Genomic DNA, 24,108 nt, shown 5'->3' with positions numbered 1-24,108 from the left:
TGAGCACGTGTGGCCGCGGGTCGGAGAGCGGGCGGGGGAGGCAGCACACGGGACCCGGGGGGAGACCCTTTATTCTCAGCCATTCGGTGTCTCAGCACCGTACACTCCTTGGGATGATAAATTAGTGGGGCTTGCTTTCCACTTTGCAGAAATGTGGGCTGGGGGTCACCAGAGATGCTTCTGTGCTTGGACCCCCCCGTCACCCAGCCTGTCGGGAGGCCCTGCCTGGCAGGAGGAGGGCAGGTGGGTGAGGCAGGGCAGTGCCAACCTCGCCCGCACAGAGCTGGCCTGCCCCCACCGCGCGCGTTCTCCCGGTGCTCTGCCGGGCCCAGGCACTGGCTTGCGTCCCAGGGGAGCACTCGCTGCCGGGTGTCGCCAGGAAGCCCGCCTGCCACCGCCAGTCTCCTGGGGGGACGGGCAGTCGTGGGGTGCCTGCCGGCCCTGCTTGTTTGCTCGGCTTCTCCATCTGGGCAGGGTGGGCCTCAGGCCTCTTCCTCGGGGGTCCTGGCCCTCCCAGCTGAGGCGCTGGCTCTCTGTATCACCTCCATCCACCTGAGAGGAGGCACAGAGGTCAGAGCCACCCCACCAATTGCTTGTCTGGGAGGCAGGGCGCGCTCTGGCCACCAGATTAGCGGGCTTGTTCCCCAACACCTTCCCAAGAACCACCCCAAGTAAAGAGGAAAGGGCTGGCGTGGGGCCTGTTAAACCCCAGCAGCAGCGCTCAGCCCCCCTCCAGACCAGGAAAGTCCCAAGGCGGGACTGAGGGCCTAGGCGCCTCTGGAGGTACCTCCCAAACGTGTATTTGCTGTCGGCCCGGAAGAAGTAGACGTGGGACTTGAACTGCAGCTTGAAGACATGCTCCTTTTGGATGCCGTCCGTGTCCCCAGGGAGGCTCACTCTGTAGCCCAGCAGTGGGAGGCTGGCCAGCGGGTGGTCGTCCTGGGAGGTGGCGTGCCGTGGTCACTCGGCGGGTGCCCAGCCCCTGCCCACCCACAGGCGGTTCCGTGAGGGCACAGCGCCCACAGGTGGGGCCCCGCCTACCTGATGGGTTTTGTAGAAGAACAAGCAGAAATTGGTGAAGACCACCCAGAGTTTCTGCCAGCCGCTGCTGTTCTTGAACTTTCTCAGCAGGTATCCAGAAAGCTGGTTCTGAAAAGAAATGTTTGTGGATGTGAGTGTCCCAGGACCACTGGCCACAGAGGGCCACCCTCCTGGTTCTGTCCCGCAGGGCCACCCCCAGGCTTCCCTGTGCTCTGCGGGGCAGGGACGCGGCACCTCCCTGGCCCTGCCTCAGTGTTTAGCGGTCCAGAGGGCGGGGAGAGGCTGGCTGAGCCCGGCACTGCTTGTCCCCAGTGCCCCGTGACAGACACAGGGACAGGCCCACAGTGGCACCCACCCGGCAGGTTGGGGGCAGCACCCTGCTCGGCGTGGAGTCCGCATGCCCTTCTGCGGGGCCCCTGTGCGGCCCGCTGGTGCCCCATCCCTCTCTGGGCGTCACTGGCATGGCCCCAGGCCTGAGCCCAGGGACAGCACGGGCTGCTCCTCAGGCCGGGGCCCTGCGCCTCTGACCCCAGGGCTGGCAGAGGCGGCAGAGGGGCACCCAGGTCACCTCCCGTCCGGCAGGTGCCCATGAGCTGCCCGCCGCCTGCTTGCTCTCCAGCCTGGCCCCCATCTGCTCTGAGGGCGCGCCCACGGGCCTGACAAGCCAGGCTCCACGCTGAGGGGCGCGGAGGCCAGCTGGGTGCTGCTGTAGGGAGGGAGCAGAGCAGGGGCGCCGGGCTGTACCTCGACGGCCGCGCTGTGGTCGGCCCTGGACACGCTGGTGTGGCGGCACCAGCACACAAGCACGGTGGTGTTGGCACGGCGCTGGCCCATTCCCACCATGGAGCCCTGGGCCCCGCCAGCCTCATCCTCGGGCTCCGGCTCCAGGGAGGCCTCGTCGGGGGACCCTGGGGAGAGGCCGGCCCTGGCTGAGGACACAGGAGCTACAGCCAGGGAGCACAACCACGCACTGCCCTGCCAGAGCTCCCACGCCCGCTGCCCCCCGAACATGCCCCCGTGGAAGGAGGGCACGCAGGCATAGCAGGTGGGCTGGCCCGGGGACCCCCAGTCCCGCCCCCAGAAAGCCGCCTTGGTCTCCAGGAGCTCAGCCAGCACTCACCGCGGGGCAGGGGGCACAGCATGCGGGCCGGGGGTGCTGGGGCCGGGGTGCTGCCTGTCTTGGCTGCGTCGATGGCCGTGTTCAGGTCGTGCAGCCACTTGGCCTTTTCTAGCTGGGTGCTGCGGGCAGGCTTGAGGTTCAGGTGCTGGGCAGGGCCCCCTCCCGCGATGGGGAAGGGAGTTGGGGGGCCTGCCCCGCCCCCAGGCATCCTGTGCTGCAGGTCCCGAGGGCTGGCGGGGGCTGCTGATGGCCCAGCATGACCCACCACGCTCTCTGGGGCTGCCCACATTGTGTTATGTTCCTGAATCATGGAATTTTAAGGCTCTGGTGCTCTGGTGCGGAAATGGGCGCCTGGAGCCTGGGTCACGGTTAAGCCGCCAAGGTCTCCTGGTGGGAGGCGAGTGCCCCGTGCTCCGACGCAGCCAGGACCTGCAGGCTGCGGCAGGACCCAGGCCCTCTCCTGGGAGGCGCGGGGCCAGGCACAGCTCAGTGCCAATCCCCACGGAGGGCCCACATGGGCCACCAGGAACTTGGGTCTCCTTCCCGGGGATGTGACCGGGGCAGGGGCAGCCCGCAGTGCCGGGCCGTCCTGGAGACGGTCTCAGAAGCCACGCGCTCCCACGGAGGGTGCAGCTGCTCCCCTGAAGCTGTGCTCACTGGGACACATGTCCCGGTGACCATGACACGCATGGCACAGAAGCCCGCGAGCAGACGGGGAAGGGTGGCCCTCACCTGGCCGCCACCATGATGGTCTTCTGAGCCGCGTAGATGGTGAAAGAGTGCGGGACAGACCACTCACTCGCCTGGTCCTCCACCTGTGGGCGAAAGCAGGGGTCTGGAGCAGGAGCGGGGCTGGTGGGACCCGAGCTTGCAGCTGCACACAGGTGTGCACCAGGCCCCTGCTGACTCTACCAGGGGCTACCGGGGGACCTGCCACCCAGGCGGACGAGCTGAGGGCCTCAGGCACCCAACTACTCACCGGAGGGTCCAGCACTATTAGCTGAAAATCAAGCACAGGAAAAGACGTTGAGCATTTTGTTGAAAAGAGAGTCAGACAATTCATGATATAAGGTGGTACCAAAACCTAACAAAGACTCAAAGAAAAAGCACACAGACTAACTTTGATGATAAGGGATTAAATAACTCCAGAAAAAAGTACTCCCTAACTGGACCTAAAGGCAGAGAGAAGACATCGTCCTATACCAAGCCAGGTGGTTCCAGAAATGCAGGACGGTTTGACATTACGAAGCCAACTGCCAGAATCCACTGTGTCACAAGGAGGAAGAAGGGTGACCGTCTCCACGTGCTGGAGTGCCTCTGCCAAAGCCCTGCGTGTCTGATAAGAGCTCTCGGAGGCTGGCAGAGGACGCTGTGCTGACAGGAGTGACTGTCCACCGGCCAGGGCTCCACAGTCAGGAGCGCGCGCGGTGTGTCTGTCCCCAGCACTAGTCGGTTACAACTGACCGACACCCACCCCCCAAACACACGGGACACCAGCCAGGGAGCCCCACGCGGGAGTTACAGGTCAGAAACTAACATGAGCAGCGGTAGCCAGCAGGACAAGGCTGCGCAGGATGGCATCTCCTCTCAGTTAACTAAGTTTAATACAATTTCAACAGAAATCTCAATTGTGTTCCTTGAAGAAGTTCATCCAAATGATTCCAAAGTTTACTCAGAAGAATTAAATACTTGAGATTAGCAAAGAACTTTTTAAACAGAAGGACACATATGAGAAGGAACTTCTGATGTGGTGACTAACCCTTACCACACCACTAATGAGAACAGTGTAGACTGGTGTTGGGACAGACAGAAATGGAACAGGACCTCCAGAAAAAATCCAAGTGTAAAGACAAGAATGTTTTATATGATCAAGGCAGCCTTGGGATCAGTGAAAAAGATGAAGGATTCAACAAATAATGGGAAAGCTGACTACAAGAAGAAAATGTTACATCTCAATCTAAAAACATCCAAAGCAACAAATTTTAGGCAGATTAGTTAGAAAAATAAAACAAGTGTACCAGGAAAGAAGCTGGCAGCACAGTCTTGGTGTGGGAAAGACTTTCTGAGCCCGTAGCAAGGGCAGAAACTCTAGAGGAAAAGACGGACAGACTGCCTGACTGAAAACGGTGACCTTCACTCCTTCAACAAGTAGGGCCTCCGTGCCACATGCAGTTCTAGGAGCAAGCCAAACACGATCTGCATCTGGATGGAGTTTAAATTCTCCGAGGTAAAACCAAACTGAAGGCAGAGTGAAAGGAGTGACTGACTTGGCAAGCACCCGAGGCCTAGAAGGGTTTAGAAACTCCACAAACGGCATGAACCGGGCTCCACACTGGAAGGTGGGGCGATGCCCTAGGGTGGGGCAGAGGCAGGTGCAGATGCACCTGATGGGAAGGTTATCCGGCCGGCTGCTCCTACAGCCGCGTAGCGGTAATGGTCAAGAGCGCCCCCAGCTCACACGATTTATCTCAAGGACCTAACTAAGGATGTGTCAAAAGACAAAAACGGTGGTGCTGTTTCTCATCCTGAAAATCTAGACACAGCAGTGTCCAGTGCAGGGAACTGGCTAAATGAGCTGGGGCCTGGCTCCCTGGTCCAGTGCTCAGGACTCCGGAGCCAGTGGTGAAAGCAGGGGCTGTTGAGATGAGCTGCCACGCAGGGCCAGCACCGGTCACAGCCAGCCTGTGGCACACGCTCCCGGGTGACGGCCAAAGGCCTGCAGTTCTCACTGCCGGGCGGCACAGCGAGCACTGATGTTCACTTGGCATTTTCAGCTTCTTTCTATAATGAAGACGTAACTTTTACACTTCAAGAGGGGATCTGCTTCCAGGGATGGCGGGTGAGGTCATCAGACTGACCCCTTCATGCTGAGAGCTGGAAAAGCTGAACAAATGTCAGAGACATCTGTGGAAGTTCTGGACTGTCTCGAAGGAGGCGTGTGCCCGGCGTGCAGAGGGCGGCAAGAAGGGCCAGACGCCACAAGGGGGAACGTGGCAGCATGGAGCTGGACCGACAGGAGAGCCCACCCACCACCTGCAGCGGATGGGGCCTGGTGGGGCCGCAGCGAGGGGCTTGCTGCCCGATAGCAGGTCCTCATGGCAGAAACCTGAACTCGGCCGCCCATGTTTGCTGGTCCCCAGATGGGTTCCAGGTGGGAGGGAGGTTCACATGGTGGGGAGTCAGTGTCTGCGGGGTGTCTCACCACAGAAACCAGTGATCACGGAGAGGACAGACTGCATCGCGTTAGGACGAGGCACCTTGCTCGTCAGCGTCCATGCCCCACGTTGCCCTGTGACCCTGTGATGGTGGACGTGTGGCGTGGAGACATCACTGGGCGTGTGGCGTGTGCCTCGTCACCGGCCCGCGCAGCAGGACTCGGGGGGCGGCCACCGGGAGCTGCCCTGAGCCCAGTGCTGGCCTCGGGCCCCCTTTCCACTTGTCCAGGTGGTGGTGTCTGTCACCACCTTAACGCTGTGTGTGTGAAATAGCAGATTATGGCACCACAAGGAACCAAAATTGTCCGTTTGAGAGAAGAGATGTACGAATAAAATCAAGGAAGTAAAGTGTGCAGCATCTTAGGGATGAGGGGTTTAGCTTTCTCTCTTAGACGCGGTGTCAGCCCCATCCCTGCAGCAGCGCTGTGGCCCCAGTGCCCAGCCCAGGCTTTCCGTGGGCTCTCCTGCCAAGGAACAGGGCTCCCTGGGATTGGCAGGTGGAGTCCTAGAGGACCTGGGCCTGGTCCTGCGGGTGCTGGTGGGCGTGATTGGAGGTGCAGCCGTGTAAGCCCCCAGGACGGCGAGGAGCGGCTGTGAGCCCGGCCCGGCCCGCCCAGCGCCGCGCACTCACCAGCATGCCGCGCAGCGGGAGGAGGCCCCGCATCCGGAAGAGGCTGCTCCCTGCGGCATCTCTGCTCGTGTACAGCAGCATGTCTGAGAACTGAGGGACCAGAGCTTTAGGTGAGCAAGTTCTAAAAACAAGTGTCCACAGTCAGGCCAGCTTCACTCCAAGGGCCCGCGTGTGGTTTTTCAGTTTGCTGGAGATTTTTGCTAAAAAGGGGCTTTTCGTTCCACGCCGTTGTCATCTTGACCAGGTGACCAGTAGCCACATGGACGGCAGGCCTCTTGGGCCAGCGCCTGCTGTGCCAGCGGAGGAGTGGGGGGTGGTCCTGAGAGGCCCTCCTGCAGGAGGGGGTGAATCCTCCAGCCGGGCGCAAGGGACTCCCGGAGGCCTCAGGCCCTGTGGACTGGCGTGAGCAGGGCGTCCCTGCAGCACGGCTGCGTGGGTTTCTCTACCTTCCTGCTTTCGTTTGGGCTGCAGACAGGTGCCCAGAACCCAGAACCAGGAGGGGGGTGGGCCAGGGCATTCCTGCGTCCCTCACAGGCCCTGACCACACGGGCCTGGGGCATCCCCGCGTCCCACACAGGCCTGGGGCGTCCCCGCGTCCCTCACAGGCCCCGACGACATGGGCCTGGGGCGTCCTCGCGTCCCTCACGGCCCCAATGGCTCAGCCCTGCCTGGACGGCACCCGCCGACCTACCAGGAAGAACATCCTCTGCTGCAGGCCCTTCCGGGTGAGCTTGTGGAGGCAGCCCTCGCGGATGAGCTCCTGGAAGACAGGGGTCCTGAGTACCGGCCAAGGGTGCCCAGCAGATGGCTCCTCACCCTCCACGCGCCCCCGAGCCCCTCGCAGCCCTTCCACGGCGCCCTCCTGCCCGGGAGCCTGCCTGCCGCTCCAGCCTCCTCCCTCCTGTCTGCTCCCCGGGGTCCCCCGCGTCCTTCCTGCTGCTGGTTAACCCAGTGCCCCATGTCTGAGCCGCCGCAGGCTGGTTGTGCTGAAGGCTGGCACTGCTGTGCTTCTGGAAAGTTCTGCCATGGAGATGACCCGAGTTCAGCTTTGGGGAAAGCCGGGCGGGGCAGCTAGAGAATGGCAGGGAGGAGGACGGACACCTGGTTCCCACAAAAATCACCGGGGGCTCGTGAGCGGTCGCCCTGGGGCCTGACCAGAGGATTCCTCCATGAAGGTGCCGTGGCTGGGGTGAGACCTTCCAGTGGTGTGAGCTTGGTGGGGCCCCCTGTGTCCTGCAGCACACTCCCCCAGGACACGGGCCCCCTCACCGCCAGGCCAGGCCCCACCCCTGCCTCGGGGGCACAGGCCTCAGACATCCCTGACGGCCTGCACCATGGCTGGAGGGTCGGCCCAGGGACCCTGGACAGTTGCTGTGGACTATTTCGGGGGGCAGTGTGGGCTGTGACCTGAGAACACCCCAGAGGACCCCGGCCTTAGCTCCCTCAGATGCACTGGGCGGGGGCGTAAGAAGGAGACCTTGACCCAGAAATCCTGGCCCAAGCCAGGGGCCAGCCCCACGGAGGAGGAGGTAACCCCAGCAGGCTCGTCTTCCTGCCCGCAGAGCAGCCCCGTCGCCCCCAGAACTGCAGCGCCTGTGCCCTAGCGCTGGCGGGCGGGCCTGCCACATTCCTGCGCCCTGGCGCTTCGCGCACCCTGGGGCCTCATCAGCCACATCCAGTCCACAGCCCTGCTCCTCAGGTAGGGACGTGCTGCGCTCCGGGGAGGCCAGGCACCCCGGTGTGATGACAGCAGGTCTCTGTCACAGCAGCAGTGACGGCAGCAGCAAGGCCTCGTCCCCGGGGAGCTCGCCCTTGCTCTGTGGGTGCTCCTGTTTATGTGTCCGTCTAGTAATAGGTTCCTGGGGCACGCGAAGAAACCAGAGGAACAAGAGCTCCCGGCCCTGCAAGCAGCCCTGGGGAGCCGGGTGGTCTGGGAGGGAGAGGGAACAGGCCATCCCGGCTCCAGGAGGGCAGGACCTTCCTGTTTCAGTCTCGTTCCTTAGGTTCACGATCCCACATTCTCAGGACCTTCTTCTAATAAGGCTAACAGAAAACAGGACTTACACACCCATGCTCTTGTGTGTGTGTGGAGGCAGAAAACATCCCCATGCAACCCTTAAACACTACTGTGAAAGTGAAAATCGTGTCCATCTCTTTGCAACCCCATGGACTATACAGTCCATGGAATTCTCCAAGCCAGAATACTGAAGTGGTAGCCGTTCCCTTCTCCAGGGGATCGTCCCAACCCAGGAGTCAAACCCAGGTCTTCCACGTTGAGGTGGATTCTTTACCAGCTGAGGCACGAGGCAAGCCCAAGAATACTGGAGTGGGTAGCCTATCCCTTCTCCAGCGGATCTTCCTGACCCAGGAATTGAACTGGGGTCTCCTGCATTGCAGGTGGATTCTTTCCAAAGCAAAAGCTATTAATGACAAAAAGTAAGCAGCCCAGTAGACATAGAGACCCATGGAATTAAACTGAAAGTTCAAAAATAAACTCAGTCCACGGCCCACTGCTTTTTGACTAAGGTACAAAGACAGTTCAACAAAGGTGCTGGGACAACTGTACTCCCACCTGGAAAGGGGTGAAGTTGGACCCCATCTCACACCATATACAAAAGTAAACTCAAAATGGATCACGTCTAAATGTTAAGAGCTAAAACATAGGCAACTTTTAGAAGAAAACACAGGGGTAAATTTTCATACCTTAGATTAGACAATAGTTTCTTAGCTATGACACCTAAAGCACAAGTAACCAAAGAAAAAACAGACAAATTAGACATCAGCTAAATTAAAAACTTCCATGTTGTAAATGATGCCATCAAGAAAGTGAAAAGATAACCCACCAAATGGGAGAACATGTTTTGCAAATCATATTCTGGTAAAGATCTGGTATTCAGAGATGAGAAGGAAGCTCACAACAGTAGAGACAAACAAACCAATTGAAAGGTGGGCAAAGGACCTGAACAGGCACTTCTCCAAAGAAGGCACAGAAAATGGCCGATAAACACCAGGAAAGACGCTTGATGTTAGCCATGAGGGGAATACAGATCGAACCACGATGAGATGCCACCGCATACCGTCAGAACAGTATGGCTAAGTCAAAAAGACAAGATATGGGGAAATCAGAACCTTCACATACTCCTGGTGGGCGTGTAAAATGCTGCAGGCACTGGGGACAACTTTGGCAATTTCTCAACATGTTAAACACAGAGTGGCCATGTGACTTGGCAATTCCACTCCTAGGTTTATACATGTGTGCTCAGGAGAACTGAAAACACATGTTCACACCAGGACTTGTACATGGTGCTCACAGAAGCACTATTCACAGTGGCCAAAAAGTGGAAACAACCGAAGTGTCTATTAGCAGATGACAGATAGACAAAATACGCCGTCTCCAGAGATGGAACACTGCTACTCAGTCACAAGAAGGAATGAAGCCTCCGCCCCCCAACACGAATGAACCTGGAAGACACTGTGCTGAGTGAAAGAAGGGAGACACAACAGGCCACACACAGTGAGGCTCCGTGTGTATGAAATGCCACAGTGGGGAAATCCAGAGACAGAAAGCCGATTAGCAGCTGCCGGACCAGGGGTGGGGTGACTGCGAGCAGGGGTGGGGTTTCTTTCAAGGAATGAAATGTCCTGGAATTAGTGGCGATGTGGCACAACCTCATGAATATACAAAAAACTATGGAATCACACACTCTGAATTATGTCTCAGTCAAAAACAGTGAAGTAACCAGCTCACAAAACGCTCTCAAATGAAGCCACTCACCCTGCCGGGAGCGACCAGGCTCTCTATGCCGACCAAGTCCCGCTGCAGCTCTGTCAGCCTCTGCAGGTTCTCCAGCTGGACCAGGCTGTGTTGGAGCGTGGAGGTCACCTCCGTGATGGCCTGGAGGGCATCTGTGTGGAGAGGTCCCTCATTACAGGCAGGGGCAGGTGGGCTGGGGGTGGGGACAAAACCCTCCCCCGACCAGCTTGTGACATTTTAAAGGTGGTTTTAATTCCAGGAACACTGCGCTCAAACTCCTCAGGACTGCCAGGGACAGCAAGTGTGGGTCCTGAAACCTGGACTCATGCAACCCAAACTGCTCCCGGCCAGCACCCAGGCTCGGTGAAGAGACAGGACAGTCTTTGGAAACCGCTGTTTTATGTTGTGGGCCCTCATTTGACACAGGCTCTTCTTTCACGTTTCCCTTAAAATGCTTAGAGCCATTGGGACAATTGTGTCCTCTCCTTTTTAGCAAAAACACACCACTTGCTTTCAGGAAGGAGAGGAAGGGCACTGTAGGGTCCTTGTTGTGCCTTGTACATCAGAGAGCATCTGTTCTGTCCTCAGGACTCGGAGACCCGTGGGAGGACGCGCTGCCCAGTCCTCTCGGGCATGTCTACTGGCAGTGGTGACATGACCTGAGAGGCAGTGATTTCCTGCTCTAAGTTTACCCTGCAACTGCCAGTCCTATTGGTAGGTCACAAGCATCAGGGTTTATTCTTTGGTCTTTTAACAGGTGAGAAACGGCAGAGTCCACGGAGTCAGATGCTTCGGTCAGGAGCGTGTTCCCCGAGTTTCTGGTTTAGAAGCAGCCGCTCGGCCCTCCCCTGCCCCGGCGGGCTCGGGAAGGGCCCCGCCGGTGGCGACCGGGGCGTCAGGCGGCACTCACCGTGGAGGTCGGCGCGGTCCTGGCTGTGCGGGCCGGGGTCCCCGGGCCCCGGGGCGCACAGGCGGCGCAGCAGCAGGCGGTAGTGGCGCAGGCGCTGCAGCGGCTTCAGCAGGAAGGCGTTGAGCGGTAGGTAGCAGACCTTCTGCAGCTCGAAGTCGCGGCGCAGCGCCTCCAGTCTCCGCAGGCGCCGGCTGGCCGCCTCCAGCTCCGTCAGGACCTCGTGCAGCTGCTGGAAGTGGCCGGTGAGCGCCTGCGGGCGGGACGGGCTTAGCGGCGGCGCGCGCCCCGGCCCCGCCCGGCCAGCCCCTCGGAGCCGCGCCCCCGGGGGGCTGCCCCTGAACGCGCGTCTCAGCGGACCGCACAGGCGGCCGCCGGGTCAGGTAAGCGCCACCAAACGGTGCGCGCGCGTGTGGGTCTAAGCTCACTCCACCTCCGGGACGCGCTCACAGTCCACCCTGAGAACCGAAAACCGGGAGGCGCGTGCGGGGAAAACGCGCTCACCTCAAGCCTAAAAGAGGCACCTAGGCCCCTGCGGGGCGGGGCCTCAGGGGTGGGCGGAGCTTCAGGGTGGGGCGGAGCCCGGCGGAACCTGAGGGGCGGGGCAAGGTCTGGGCAGGAAGCCTCCGGGAGGAGCGCACGGCGTGTCGCGCGAGAGCCAGAGCCCCAGCGCTGGGATAGCGGGCGGCGCAGCCGCAGGTGAAGGTGGTACCTCGGGCTCCCAGTCTTGGGGCCCGAGCGCGCGGGAGCAGCTGCACCGGCCCCACGGCTGTGAGGGGCGCGGGCTGAGGGAACCCTGGCCAGGCAGGAGGCAGCCCTGCCGGGCGCTGTCGATCCTGAGGGGCGTGTGTCGTGAAGAGACTGCCATTGGGGTGGGGGAGGCAGCTCTGAGAGGACCTGGCCTGAAGGGAGCTCTGCTCTGAGGGGGCACTGACCTGAGGAAAGCCCGTCCTGGTGGAAATAGCGCTGCGAGGAACACGGCTCAGAGGGGCTCGTGTCCTGACTGAGAGGAATATGGCTCAGAAGGGCTTGTGTCCTGACCTGAGGGCAGAGCTGACCTGAGGGGAAGTCTGTCCTGCCTCTTGTCGTTCTAAGGAGAACACTGTCCTGAGGAGGAAGCTGGTGTCCCCACTACCAGCTGCTATGCTCAGAGCCTCACACAAGCCCATGCTACCTTTAACTGAAGCATGTTCCTGAGCAGGATGTCCCCGATGCGCTGGTGACTGCCTGTGGCCTGGGTGCTAGAAGATTCCTCCCTGGAGCAGAGGGACAAATGAGGTCAAAACCTTGGACAGCTTGTGAGAAATGCTCTTTTCACTGCTACTGTGATGGCGAGTCCCAGGCTCAGAACAGCACCCAGAGGCTTTGAGGGGGAGGCCATACTTGACAGAGACTGTTGTCATATCTTGACCATCCTTGATATGGTAGTGACCAGGCAAAAAAGGATCATCTCCTGAGACTAGAGATCTCTTCAAGAAAATGAGAAATACCAAGGGAACATTTCACGCAAAGATGGGCACAATAAAGGACCAAAACGGTATGGACCTAACAGAAGCAGAAGATGTTAAGAAGAGGTGGCAAGAATACGCAGAAGAACTGTACAAAAAAGGTATTCATTAAAAAAAAAAAAATGTCTTCATGACCCAGATAACCATGATGGTATGATCACTCACTTAGACCCAGACATCCTGGAGTGTGAGGTGAAGTGAGCCTTAGGAAGCATCACTACAAACAAAGCTAGTGGAGGTGATGGAATTCCAGCTGAGCTATTTCAAGTCCTAAAAAATGATGCTGTGAAAGTGCTGCACTCAATATGCCAGCAAATTTGGAAAACTCAGAAGTGGCCACAGGACTGGAAAAGGTCAGTTTTCATTCCAGTCCTTAAGAAGGGGAATGCCAAGAAATGTTTAAACTACCACACAATTGTGCCCATTTCACATGCTAGCAAAGTAATGCTCAAAATCCTTCAAGCTAGGCTTCAATAGTACATGAACCGAGAACTTCCAGATATACAAGCAGGATTTAGAAAAGGCAGAGGAAACAGAAATCAAATTGCCAACATCCATTGAATCATAGGGCTTCCCAAGAGGTGCAGTGGTAAAGAATCTGCCTGCCAATGCAGGAGACACAGGAGCTATGGGTTTGATCCGTGGGTTGGGAAGATGCCCTGGAGAAGGAAATGGCAACCCACTCAGGTATTCTTGCCTGGAAAATTCCATGGCAAGAGGAGCCTGGTGGCCTACAGTCCATAGGGTCGCAAAGAGTCAGACATGACTGAGAGTGCACCAAAGCATATAGTATATTATGAAAAGTATAGTTGGATCATAGAAAAGGCAAGAGAATTCCAGAAAAACAACTGCTTTGCTGACTGTGCTAAAGCCTTTGACTGTGTGGATCACAACAACTGTGGAAAATTCTTAAAGAGATGGGAATACCAGAGACCTTACCTGCTTCCTGTATGCAGGTCAAGAAGCAACAGTTAGAACTGGACTTAAAACTACAGACTGGTTCAGAATTGGGAAAGGAGTACATCAACGCTGTGTTGTATATTGTCACCCTGCTTATTTAACTTCTATGCAGAGTACATCATGTGAAATGCTGGGCTGGATGAAGCACAAGCTAGAATCAAGATTGCTGGGAGAAATATCAATAACCTCAGATATGCAGATGACACCACCCTAGTGGCAGAAAGTGAAGAGGAACTAAAGAGCTTCTTGATGAGGGTAAAAGAGAGGAGTGAAAAAGCTGGTTTAAAACTCAACATTCAAAAAACTAAGATCATGGCTTCTGGTCCCATCACTTCATGGCAAAGAGATGGGGGAAAAATGGAAAAAGTGACAGACCATTTTCTTGGGCTCTGAAACCACTGTGGATGGTGGACTGCCACCATGAAATTAAAAGATGATTTCTCCTTGAAAAAAAAGCTATAATAAACCTAGACAGCATATTAAAAAGCTGAGACATCACTTTGTCAACAAGGTCCGTATCAGTTCAGTTGCTCAGTCGTGTCTGACTCTGCGACCCCATGGACTGAAGCATGCCAGACCTCCTTGTCCATCACCAATTCCCAGAGTTTGCTCAAACTCATGTCTATCCAGTTGGTGATGCCATCCATCAACTCATCCTCTGTCTTCCCCTTTTCCTTCCACCTTCAATCACTCCCAGCATCAGGGTCTTTTCCAATGCGTCAGTTCTTTGCATCAGGTGGCCAAAGTATTGGAGTTTCAGCTTAGCATCTGTCCTTCCAATGATTCAGGACTCATTTCCTTCAGGATGGACTTGTTGGATCTCCTTGCAGTCCAAAGGACTCTCAAGAGTCTTCTCCAACACCACAGTTCAAAAGCATCAATTCTTTGGTGCTCAACTTTCTTTATGGTCCAACTCTCACATCCATACATGACTACTGGAAAAATCATAGCTTTGACTAGTTAAACCTTTGCCAGCAAAGTAATGTCTCTGCTTTTTAATATGCTGTCTAGGTTGGTCATAGCTTTTCTTCCAAGGAGCAAGCATCTTTTAATTTCATGGCTGCAATCACCATCTGTAGTGATTTTGGAACCCAAGAAAATAAGGTCTCTCACTGTTTCCATTGTTTCCCCATCTATTTGCCATGAAGTGATCAGACCGGATGCCATGATCTTCATTTTTTGAATGCTGAGTTTTAAGCCAGCTTTTTCACTTTCCTCTTTCACTTTCATCAAGATGCTCTTTAGTTCCTCTTCACTTTCTGCCACTAGAGTGGTGTCATTTGCATATCTGAGGTTATTGATATTTCTCCCAGCAATCTTGATTCTAGCTTGTGCTTCATCCAGCCCAGCATTTCGCATGATGTACTCTGCATAGAAGTTAAATAAGTAGGGTGACAATATACAACACAGCCTTGACGTACTCCTTTCCCAATGTGGAACTAGTCCATTGATCCATGTCCGGTTCTAACTGTTGCTTCTTGACCTGCATACAGATTTCTCAGGAGGCAGGCAAGGTGTTCTGGTATTCCCATCTCTTTAAGAATTTTCCACAGTTTGTTGTGATCCACACAGCTAAAGACTTTAGCATAGTCAATGAGGCAGAAGTAGATATGTTGGCAATTTGATCTCTGGTTCCTCTGCTTTTTCTAAATCCGCCTTGTACATCTGGAAGTTCTCTGTTCACATATTGTTGAAGCCTGGCTTGGAGAATTTTGAACATTACTTTGCTAGCATGTGAGATGAGTGCAATTGTGCGGTAGTTTGAACATTCTTTGGCATGTCTTTCTTTAGGATTGGAATGAAAACTGACCTTTTCCAGTCCTGTGGCTACTGCTGAGTTTTCCCAAATTGGTGGCATGTTGAGTGCAGCACTTTAACAGCATCGTCTTTTAGGATTTGAAATAGCTCAGGTGGAATTCCGTCACCTCCATTAGCTTTGTTTGTAGTGATGCTTCAAGGCCCCTTTGATTTTGCTCTATAGGATGTCTGGCTCTAGGTGAGTGATCATGCCTTCGTGGTTATCTGGGTCATGAAGATCTGTTTTGTATATTTCTTCTGTGCATTCTTGCCACCTCTTCTTAATATCTTCTGCTTCTGTTAGGTCCATACCATTTCTGTCCTTTATTGTGCCCATCTTTGCATGAAATGTCCCCTTGGTATCACTAATTTTCTTGAGGAGATCTCTAGTCTTTCCCATTCTATTGTTTTCCTCTATTTCTTTGCATTGATCACTGAGGAAGGCTTTCTTATCTCTCCTTGCTATTCTTTGGAACACTACATTCAGATGGATATATCTTTCCTTTTCTCCTTTGCCTTTCACTTCTCTTCTTTTCTCGGCTATTTATAAGGCCTCCTCAGACAACCCTTTTTGCCTTTTTGCATTTCTTTTCTTGGGGACAGTCTTGATCACTGCCTCCTGTACAATGTTATGATCCTTTGTCCATAGTTCTTTAGGCACTCTGTCTATCAGATCTAATCCCTTGAATCTATTTGTCACTTCCATTGTATAATTATAAAGGATTTGATTTAGGTCATATCTGAATGGTCGAGTGGTTTTCCCTCCTTTCTTCAATTTAAGTCTGAATTTTGCAATAAGGAGTTCAGATCTGAGTCCCAGTCAGCTCCTGGTCTTGTTTTTGCTCACTGTATAGAGCTTCTCCATCTTTAACTGCAAAGAATATAATCAATCTGATTTCGGTATTGGCCATCTGGTGATGTCCATGTGTAGCGTCGTCTCTTGTTGGAAGAGGGTGTTTGCTATGATCAGTGTGTTCTCTAAGCAAAACTCTGTTAATCTTTGCCCTGCTGCATTTTGTACTCCAAGGCCAAACTTGCCTGTTACTCCAGGTATCTCTTGACATCCTACTTTTGCATTCCAGTCTCCTATGATGAAAAGGACATCATTTTGGTCCACACAGTCAAAGCTATGGTTTTTCCAGTAGTCATGTATGGGTGTGGGAGTCTGTATAGTCAAAGCTATGATTTTTCCAGTAGTCATGTATAGGTGTAAGAGTTGGACCATAAAGGTTGAACACCAAAGAATTAATGATGTCAAACTATGGTGCTGGAGATGGACAGCACCATACTATGCACCAAAATATGGTGCTTGCTTCTTTGGACAGCAAGAAGATCAAACCATTCAATCCTGAAGGAAATCAACCCTGAATATTCACTGGAAAGACTGATGCTGAAGCTGAAGCTCCAATACTTTGGCCACCTGATGCGAATAGCTGACTCATTGGAAGAGATCCTAATGCTGGGAAAGATTAAGGGCATGAGGAGAAGGGGGTGACATATGAATAGATGGTTGGATAGCATCACCAACCTGATGGACTATGAGTTTGAGCAAACTCTGGGTGACGGTGAAGGGCAGGGTAGCCTGGTGTGCTACAGTCCATGGGTTGCAAAGAGCTGGACACGACTGAGTGACTGAACAACAAAATTCTCTCTTCTGGAACAAGATGAATGAAAGCAACTTATGATTCTACTAACATCTGTTTCAATGAAATAATGACTCCTATGAAATACTTCCCGAAGCTGGAAAGCTCCTGAGAGGAGTGATGGTGGAGGTGCCAGAGGAGGGGGGGTGGGGGGTGTGCAGGGCATTACCAGAGCGCCAGCCTCTGCTCCACCTCACGAAGGAAGCCTCTGTGGAACTCGTAGATGGGGTCAATGTTGGAGAAGAGCAAGGTCATCAGGTCTGCAGGCATGGCGTCCGCCTTGACCACCGCGCTCCGGAACCACTGCCGGAAGAGCTCAGGGTGACCCAGGAACCTCACACCTTAGGAAATGCAGCACTGACCACAGAGCCTCCACAAGGACAGCTCAGATCAGTGCCACAGCCAACCTCTAGGCTGATCACCCAGTTTTCACAATATAGGAAAACAATTGTGGATGAAAAGCTTCAAAGGAATATGTTGCCAGGTTTACAAAAATTGGACCCAGTACTGATCTGATTAGACATGTTTTAAGCCAAATATATTTAACAGAACATATATGGCTCAGCTGGTAAAGAATCCACTTGCAATGTGGGAGACCTGGGTTCGATCCCTGGGTTGGGAAGATCCCTTGGAGAAGGGAACAGCTACCCACTCCAGTATTTTGGTCTGGAGAATTCCGTGGACTGTATAGTCCATGGGGTCACAAAGAGTCGGACACAACTGAGTAACTTTCACACCTCACACACTTCACAAACATAGACATCCATACACAGATTTCATGACGGCCAAGAGCAGTTTATCAGGAGGGATTCTGTCTCTGACCTAGATTTAAGAAGTAGTCAGAAAATCAAAACAAAGGATTTAGGTTTCATACCACGGTAATAACTTCTAAATCCTTCAGGTATGTTCGTTCTGTGGCGAGAATCTCCTTTGCTATGAAATATGCCTCGTCCGCAGGCACGCACTGCAAAAAGCGCAGACAGTGTGAGTGTATGTCTGCCGGGCATGTCACCGACGTCCTAACATGGCATGTCTTCTGCTGAAGTTAACACTGTTGTGTGATCTTCACATGTAATTCCTGAGTCACTTCTGAGTAAAAATATAAGCCCAGTTTTATCTCCCTCAGATGTTTTTCTCATATTATGTTATTCTTTTTGAGAAAATAATTGCTGCTTAAACAGCAGCAAACACTTAAACTAATTACTCATTTTGTGATGAAATTATTATTCCGATATCACTCCCAGGACTGCAGCTGGTTAACACACAAATATAGGCACACCTCAGAGAAACTGTGGGTTGGGTTCCAGACTGCCACAATAAAGCAAACATTACAGTAAAGTGGATCAAATAAACATGCAGGGGCAAGTCCACGGCGACAGAGCCCTCTGGAGCGGGAAGGGCAGGGCTGCACCCCACCCCGAGCAAGTCAAGGTCTGCTTAATGGCCCCTCCTCCGTGCTTTCCCACCTGGCGCTGGCCCAGTCCTACTCTTTCTGCACGCTCACCCTCTGCTCCTCCACCAGGTGGAAGACTTGGGGCCGACCCTCCCGTGTCAGCTGTGGCAACAGGTACCTGCGACGTGCCAAGTGCAGAGGTTCCTGCCCTTGAGCGGACAGCCTCTCAGGAGGAAACAGGTAGGAAGCAACTCTAGCTACTGAGGATGTGACCCCTCCGGGCAGCAAAGTGCACATGACGGGGAGCAGGTGGGGTGGAGGGTGGGCGGTCAGGGCCAGCTCAGGGGCCACGGATGGGGGCGGGTACGAGGCAAGAGAAGTGGTCGCCGGCAGGAAGGCAGGGTCTTTGGGGGCCTATCTGAGCACATGATGGTGTGCTGGCCCCAGGGTGAGTCTGGGGGCTGGGGCTGCTCAGGAGGTGCAAGGGAGGTGAGTCAGGGTGAGGGGGGCCCCCACACATCCTGGAGGTCCGGGCCCAGGCAGGTGGAGGAGGTGAAAGAGTGTGGGAAGGGTGAGAGTCCAAGGCTTCAGGCGATCAGCTTGGGGAAATGAAGCGTGGTGGGGTCTGAGGCGTGCTGGGAAAGGGAGGCTGGGGGCCCGGGCTTCTCCCTGGGGCCTGAGACCAGCTCCTCTGCGGGCAGCGAGTCAGGACGAGAAAGCCTGGAGGGAAAAGCCCCGTCCAGGAGGGAGTGCCGCTGGGAGGTGGAGGTGCCCGGAAACAACCACGGCAGCATCACTGCCAAGGTCACAGCCACACAGCAGGCGTCACCAGTTACTGACGAGGGGCTGCCAGCAGCAGGGCGGTCAGCAGCGGCTCATGGACGCCAGTCTGGGGAACCAGGGCCAGCCCCGGATTTCCAGATCAAAGGGCAGCTTCTAGGAAACTCAGTGGGGAGAAAGCAAAACATTGACTACTCTGCCAGCTACACCCCTAAGGTCAGGGCCCAGGTCAGGGCAGAGGGAGGGGCCAGGCTTTATTCCCACAGAGCCTGAGGGGAGCCCGCCAATAGGCAGAGGAGCACCCGTTAGAAAGGGAGCACTAGCTCCGTTCCAGGCTGTCCTAGTACCGTGGGGCCTCACCAGTTCTCGCACAGTTAGTGGGAGACGCTGGTAGGGAAGGGGTTTCAGGCAGCAAGCTGGTACTGGGCTGCGGGAGAGGGCTGGGCAGCTCCCCACCTCCACCCCTACCCCCAAGCTGGGCAGCCAGACGCTGATGCGGAGCCCAAGGCCAGGCCGGTGGATGCCAAGCCTCCCAGACCCTGTGCTCCACCATGGGGCTGAGGAACATGGAGGCAGCCCCAGCCCTGCCAAGGGAGTCATCAGGGAAACTGGGGCTCCCTGCCAACAGCTGGGGGGCCCCAAGTCTGGGGTGCCCCTGCTTTAGGCCACGGCCTCGCTCGCGAGCGGCATCTCTCCTCGGTCCCCAGCTCTCTGCCTGCCAACCTTGCTCCTGCCCGACACTGAACCTGCAGGTGGGGGCCTCACCTTCCGCCACGTGCCCAGCCCCAGGATGCCCCTCCAGGACCACCTCGGCCGCCAGTCCCTGCTCCCCTGACCCCCCGGCCCCTCCCAGCTCCTCCACCGTTAAACTGAAGCCAGCAGTTCAGGGAGCGGCGAGGCTGAGGTCTCCGGGATCCAGCCCCACATGCAGAACCGACGGATGCCAAGACCCGTGACAGCAGCGGGGAGGCCCATTGTGGCGGTAGCCCCCAGAGGTGAGGCGAGGGTCTCAAGACTGGGGCACCCGCCCCCCCTGCCCTCACTTCCCAGCAGCAAGCCCCCCGGGGGCGCCCACCTTGCGTCTCGGCTCCTCCCGGTTGTCCATCCTGGCTCCAGCAGCATCACTGAGGACGGGGCCCAGGAGGGGGCTGAGGCCCTGCGCTGCTGGGCCCAAGGGGCTCAGGCCCGGTGGGCTCCTCTGGGTGGAGGGAGAAGGCAGAGGACTCTCCGCTGAAAGGCCTGGAAGTGAACGGGTGATGGGGGGCGATGAGGAAGAGAGGACCCAAGGGGCGGCACCACCACCAGGCCCTTCTGGGGGCCGCGGCGGCAGGCATGGCTCAATGTGACCCCGCTTCCCCAGGGAGCCTCCAGGGCGGCCTGGCCCGGGGCTCGGGGTCCTGGGAGATCGGCCGCCACAGAGCGGGGAGGGCACTGCAGGTGCGCGAGGAGGAGGACAGGTGTGCTGAGGCCAATTCACTAACCCTGCACCAGAATGCTGCGTCACACGGAGTTACCGTACAGTTTTCTACACCCTGAATTGTTCATTAATAAGCACTTTAACCTGGTGTTCTAGAATACACCACAAAAGCAGAAGAAACACTCAGTTTTTTCCCTTCTTCAAGTAACGTTTGCTCTTGACTAGATTGCGGCCAAGTTTTGACCCCGTTCTATTTCCTCCAACATTTTGTAATACAAAATTATCTTACCTATTTAAAAAAATCCTCAAAGGTTTATTAATGTTTTACTATGAGAAATTAGTAACTATTAAATGCCAAATTTGAGTTACCTGAAAGCAGGGGTTTCAGAGAAGATATTTAACTGGTGATTGAAAGCAACCTAGGATTGCCTAACAAGTGCAGTGTGCAGGAGGTGTGTGCAGGAGGCGGGTGCAGAGAGCTCCCGCAGCGCGCCCCTCCTCCCAGCGGCCTGAGGTGGAGGTCGCCCGGTTTCACATTGACAAGCTCAGAGCCCTGGGGAGCAGGAGCCGGGACCCCACCCAGGACTTCGGGGGACAGGCTCCCCAGGCCGGACGGCAGAGCTGACCTCTGGGCTTCTCACACCACACCGATTTCAGACACGGACAAATGTTCACTGACATCAGAAAACCCGGACAACGTAAGAACAGAAATGGTTAGAATAAGTTTATTAAAATCTGCTTCTGTTACATGTTTAAAATCGGCTAAACCACCTTAAAATAACGTGACTTCCCCCATGTCTCCTCCCACGACAAAGCCCACGAGGTCACCTCTGCCCAAACACAGCTGCTTCGACCGGAGGAGAGGCTCACTCCCCAGACGAGCTGTAAGGATCACACTCCAGAGTCCCTTCTGTCCCTCCTTAGCCTGGAACCGTATGACGAGATACCGTGACCCACTGAAAATTCAGAAGAGAGTATAGAAACGGAGGCTCGAGAAGGAGGGGACGCATGAACACCGACGGCTGATTCACGTTCTCATACGGCAGAGACCAACAAAACACTGCGAAGCAACCGTTCTTCAATCAAAAAGAAAAACCAAAAAGCGTGCTCACAAGGGGAATGCTGGTTCTCCCCAGGCCTGCCGCTCCCTGAGTGAGGGCCAACGCTCACGCTCACTGGTCCCGAGGGCATGTCCACGGGGCGGCCCAGCATCCTCCCGCCCCACGCAGCCCTGCTCCATGAGGGGCCGCCCACAGGAAGCTTGTAGTGCCGTTTACCAAAAGTCTCGCACAAAGACTGTATTTTTAAACAGCAGAAGGTGACAGGTGAGGAGCTGGTGGTGGCACTGAAGCCTGCTACAGATGGGCCAGGGTGGGCAGGAGTGGGCCTGGCGGGGGGCTGACAGGCGGGCGATGGCAGCTCAGGGCGGGCGGCTCGTTTGGAATCAACCGTTTGGCTTCTGCAAGTGGTTAGAGCCACCATCTGGTATTGTCGCTGTGGGCATGGCCGCCCTTGTATCTGTGGGCTCCACATCTGAGGGTTCAATCAGTGAGGACTGAGTTTATTCGGGGGAAGAATTCACACTTGTGAATGTGCTGCCCGGGCAGACGTCTACACTGTTTACACCTGCTCAGGGCACTGTTAGTGCAGCGGGCGCTGTGCTCCATGGAGAGAGGGTTTACAGTGTCTGGGCGCGCGGGTGGGCCGTGTGTGAACGCCACGCCTTTCCTCAGGAGGGCCCTTCCTGCAGGGGGCGTGCTCTCTCGGGGTCCTGGAGCCAGCCCTGTAACTACCCGGCAACGCTGTACTTGCTAGTCTGCAAAAACTGCCAGCTCATCCTCTAGTGACCAGACTAACAGGCATCACGACCTGGCATTGGACATTTATTTCTATTAAATCTGTCAGCTGCAGTAAAACGTTGCAGGTCCTACCTACATCCGTTTTGTCAACTCAGATGCCAGGAAATGAGGTGAATACATCTGTGGGGAGCTGCTCTCAGGCACGTGGCAGGAAACGTGTAACCACCCACACTCGAGGCTCTGGAGTGTGCGGGCCACTGTCCCTGTCTTGGCATCCCCGTGTGGGGCTCTGGCTCTGCCAGCCATTTCCAGGAGGGCCTGGGGTGTGTGAACACTGCTCTGGACCCTGTGATGACATGACCGTAGAAAGTCCTGTCCACGCAGACGACCTGCATTAGTATACAGGCTAACAGGCAGACGGGCGGCTCAAGCATTTTTAAGGTGCTAAACGTCAAGTTTTAGGTTCCACAGAGTGTGTGTGGCCCTAACTGACATGGTAAAGAATCTTAAACACCTGTACATGCCAACTCCTGTGTGCAAGGTCCTGTACTGGAAAACTGCCAGGCTGGGACATGCAGCTGAGTGACAGGAGTCCTGCTCCAGGACCAACTGCTCAGGCACGGGGTGCACTCCTGTCCCCCTGCAGTCTCGGGGACCCCCCCCAGATCCTGCAGACGGGCCACGTCTACAAATGGCATGTCATGACAGGGTCCAAAAGCAAATGACTGGAGTGGGCGGACAGCTGCTGCCCACCCAGAGGTCCCGACAGGCTCTGCTCTCAAAGCTGCAGGGCCAAGGCCTGAGTGTCTTCAAAAAACCACTGAAAATGTAAGCTTTCATTTAAAATGGTCAGCAGGAAGCCACTCTGGAAGAGAGTTTTCTCTGTGGACTCTATTTCCAGTCGTCCCTAAGAATCCTCTTACAGTGTCAACGCCGTTTTGAGAAGCACAGTCGTCCTCTCCTGGAACCTTCTCCTGACCGTCTGACCAGGTGACAAAAGAGAAATGTCACATTTAGACGGGAAGCTCAGCTACTTTCACCTCATAGCTTTCAATTCTCTCCTTCAAAACCCGGTAATTAAATTGTCTTGAAACCTGGTGCCTAAGAGTGGAACAAGAGTCAGCTCCGGTGTGGAAAAGTCAAGGTCGAGTCTGAAGGTTAAGATGGTGGAGGGAGCAAGCAGCAGCTGCGCCTCAGTGGCCAGAATGGTGACCACTCCTCCCAGAAGAGAAGGGGAGCGCCGATCTCCCCACAATCCAGGGAAACGACCCTGGGAGCTGGCGGAAGCCAGGCCTGGCTCCACGTCTGGCTCAGGGTGTTGAGAGTCACTTTCGCTCAAAATCGGCTCATAAAGTAAAAGCTGCTCTGAGGGGTCCAAGCGCCGGCTCCCCCTCCTCCTGCTCTGTGTCCGTCCTTCTCCCGAGGCTGACACCGCAGTCTGCCCGTGGCCCTGATACTCAGGGGTGATGTCTACATGCACGGCATGCCCGGGGCGTCTCCCGGAGTTTCCTTCTAAGTAAACACGACTGTTTCCTTGTTGAGGGAAGCGAGCACCCCAACCCACAGCTCAGTCCCACTCTGGGCTGACTGTCCGGGGTCTTCTCTGTGGGACACTCCAGCTGGCCCAGGGAGCAGGCTCTAATAAATGACACCTTCTGTCTGAAGCTTGAGAAGCTGTGACTTAATGATCCTCCGGACCACTGGAGCGCTGGAGGCAAGGTCCCCGAAAGAAAGCACTCCCATACAGTAGGCGATCTGCAGGGACATTCATGGGGAGGGAGGTGCGGCCTGAGTGGATGCTCCTGGAGAGGGAGGTGCGGCCTGAGTGGATGCTCCTGGAGAGGGAGATGCGGCCTGAGTGGACGCTCCTGGAGAGCAAGGCCACACGGCTTTTACGCTCCTGACCGCTTGCCCTGGGGACTGACCAGGCTCACCCCTGGGGGCGCCAGCACAGAGGCACCAGTCAGGGATGGGGCCGGAGTCACGGGAGGGACCCACGCCCCCATGATCCACTGTCCTTTCCTCTGAAGGCCAAGACTGCCCGCCTCAGGCTCCCGGGGAGTGTGGGCCCACAGGGGCCGGTCCAGAGCTGCCCAGTGCCCCCCCAAGCCCACCACACTGGGTGCCAGGTGCCCCCAGACCC

The 24,108-nt window shown here is 55.7% G+C and overlaps 1 protein-coding gene and 1 long non-coding RNA gene across 13 annotated transcripts in view; one reads left to right on the top strand and one right to left on the bottom strand.

Moving 5' to 3' along the window:
- Positions 1-53: 53 nt before the first annotated feature.
- FARP2 (FERM, ARH/RhoGEF and pleckstrin domain protein 2) overlaps positions 54-24,108 on the bottom strand; it is a 98,407-nt gene continuing 74,352 nt past the window's right edge. For 2 of the 10 annotated variants that reach the window (XM_043878805.1, XM_043878806.1), the window contains exons 14-27: positions 19,825-19,988; positions 17,451-17,540; positions 16,746-16,879; positions 11,843-11,924; positions 10,672-10,921; positions 9,783-9,913; positions 6,699-6,767; positions 6,008-6,097; positions 3,141-3,161; positions 2,894-2,976; positions 2,162-2,280; positions 1,042-1,149; positions 788-939; positions 54-552 (exon numbers count right to left, since the gene is read on the bottom strand). In XM_043878805.1, the coding sequence (XP_043734740.1) occupies positions 166-552; positions 788-939; positions 1,042-1,149; positions 2,162-2,280; positions 2,894-2,976; positions 3,141-3,161; positions 6,008-6,097; positions 6,699-6,767; positions 9,783-9,913; positions 10,672-10,921; positions 11,843-11,924; positions 16,746-16,879; positions 17,451-17,540; positions 19,825-19,988 (1,880 nt within the window). In that variant the 3' untranslated portion in view covers positions 54-165. Of the gene's footprint in view, positions 553-787; positions 940-1,041; positions 1,150-1,785; positions 1,971-2,161; positions 2,281-2,893; positions 2,977-3,140; positions 3,162-6,007; positions 6,098-6,698; positions 6,768-9,782; positions 9,914-10,671; positions 10,922-11,842; positions 11,925-16,745; positions 16,880-17,450; positions 17,541-19,824; positions 19,989-24,108 lie in introns of those variants that run through there. The other 8 variants (XM_043878808.1, XM_043878809.1, XM_043878810.1 and 5 more) reach the window with 8 other exon arrangements.
- Positions 10,945-19,831, top strand: LOC122678209. Of its 3 annotated transcripts, none has more exons than XR_006336033.1 (3): positions 10,945-11,051; positions 18,099-18,209; positions 19,457-19,831. It is a non-coding gene; the product is annotated as an uncharacterized LOC122678209 (long non-coding RNA). The 3 variants fall into 3 exon arrangements; XR_006336032.1 differs by lacking the exon at positions 10,945-11,051 and adding an exon at positions 11,214-11,367; XR_006336034.1 differs by lacking the exon at positions 10,945-11,051 and adding an exon at positions 11,668-12,277.

The sequence above is a fragment of the Cervus elaphus genome, chromosome 20, assembly GCF_910594005.1.
Source record: "Cervus elaphus chromosome 20, mCerEla1.1, whole genome shotgun sequence".
Classification (NCBI taxonomy): domain Eukaryota; kingdom Metazoa; phylum Chordata; class Mammalia; order Artiodactyla; family Cervidae; genus Cervus; species Cervus elaphus.
Note: the sequence above shows the minus strand (reverse complement) of the source record. Positions and strands in the feature narration are given on the sequence as shown.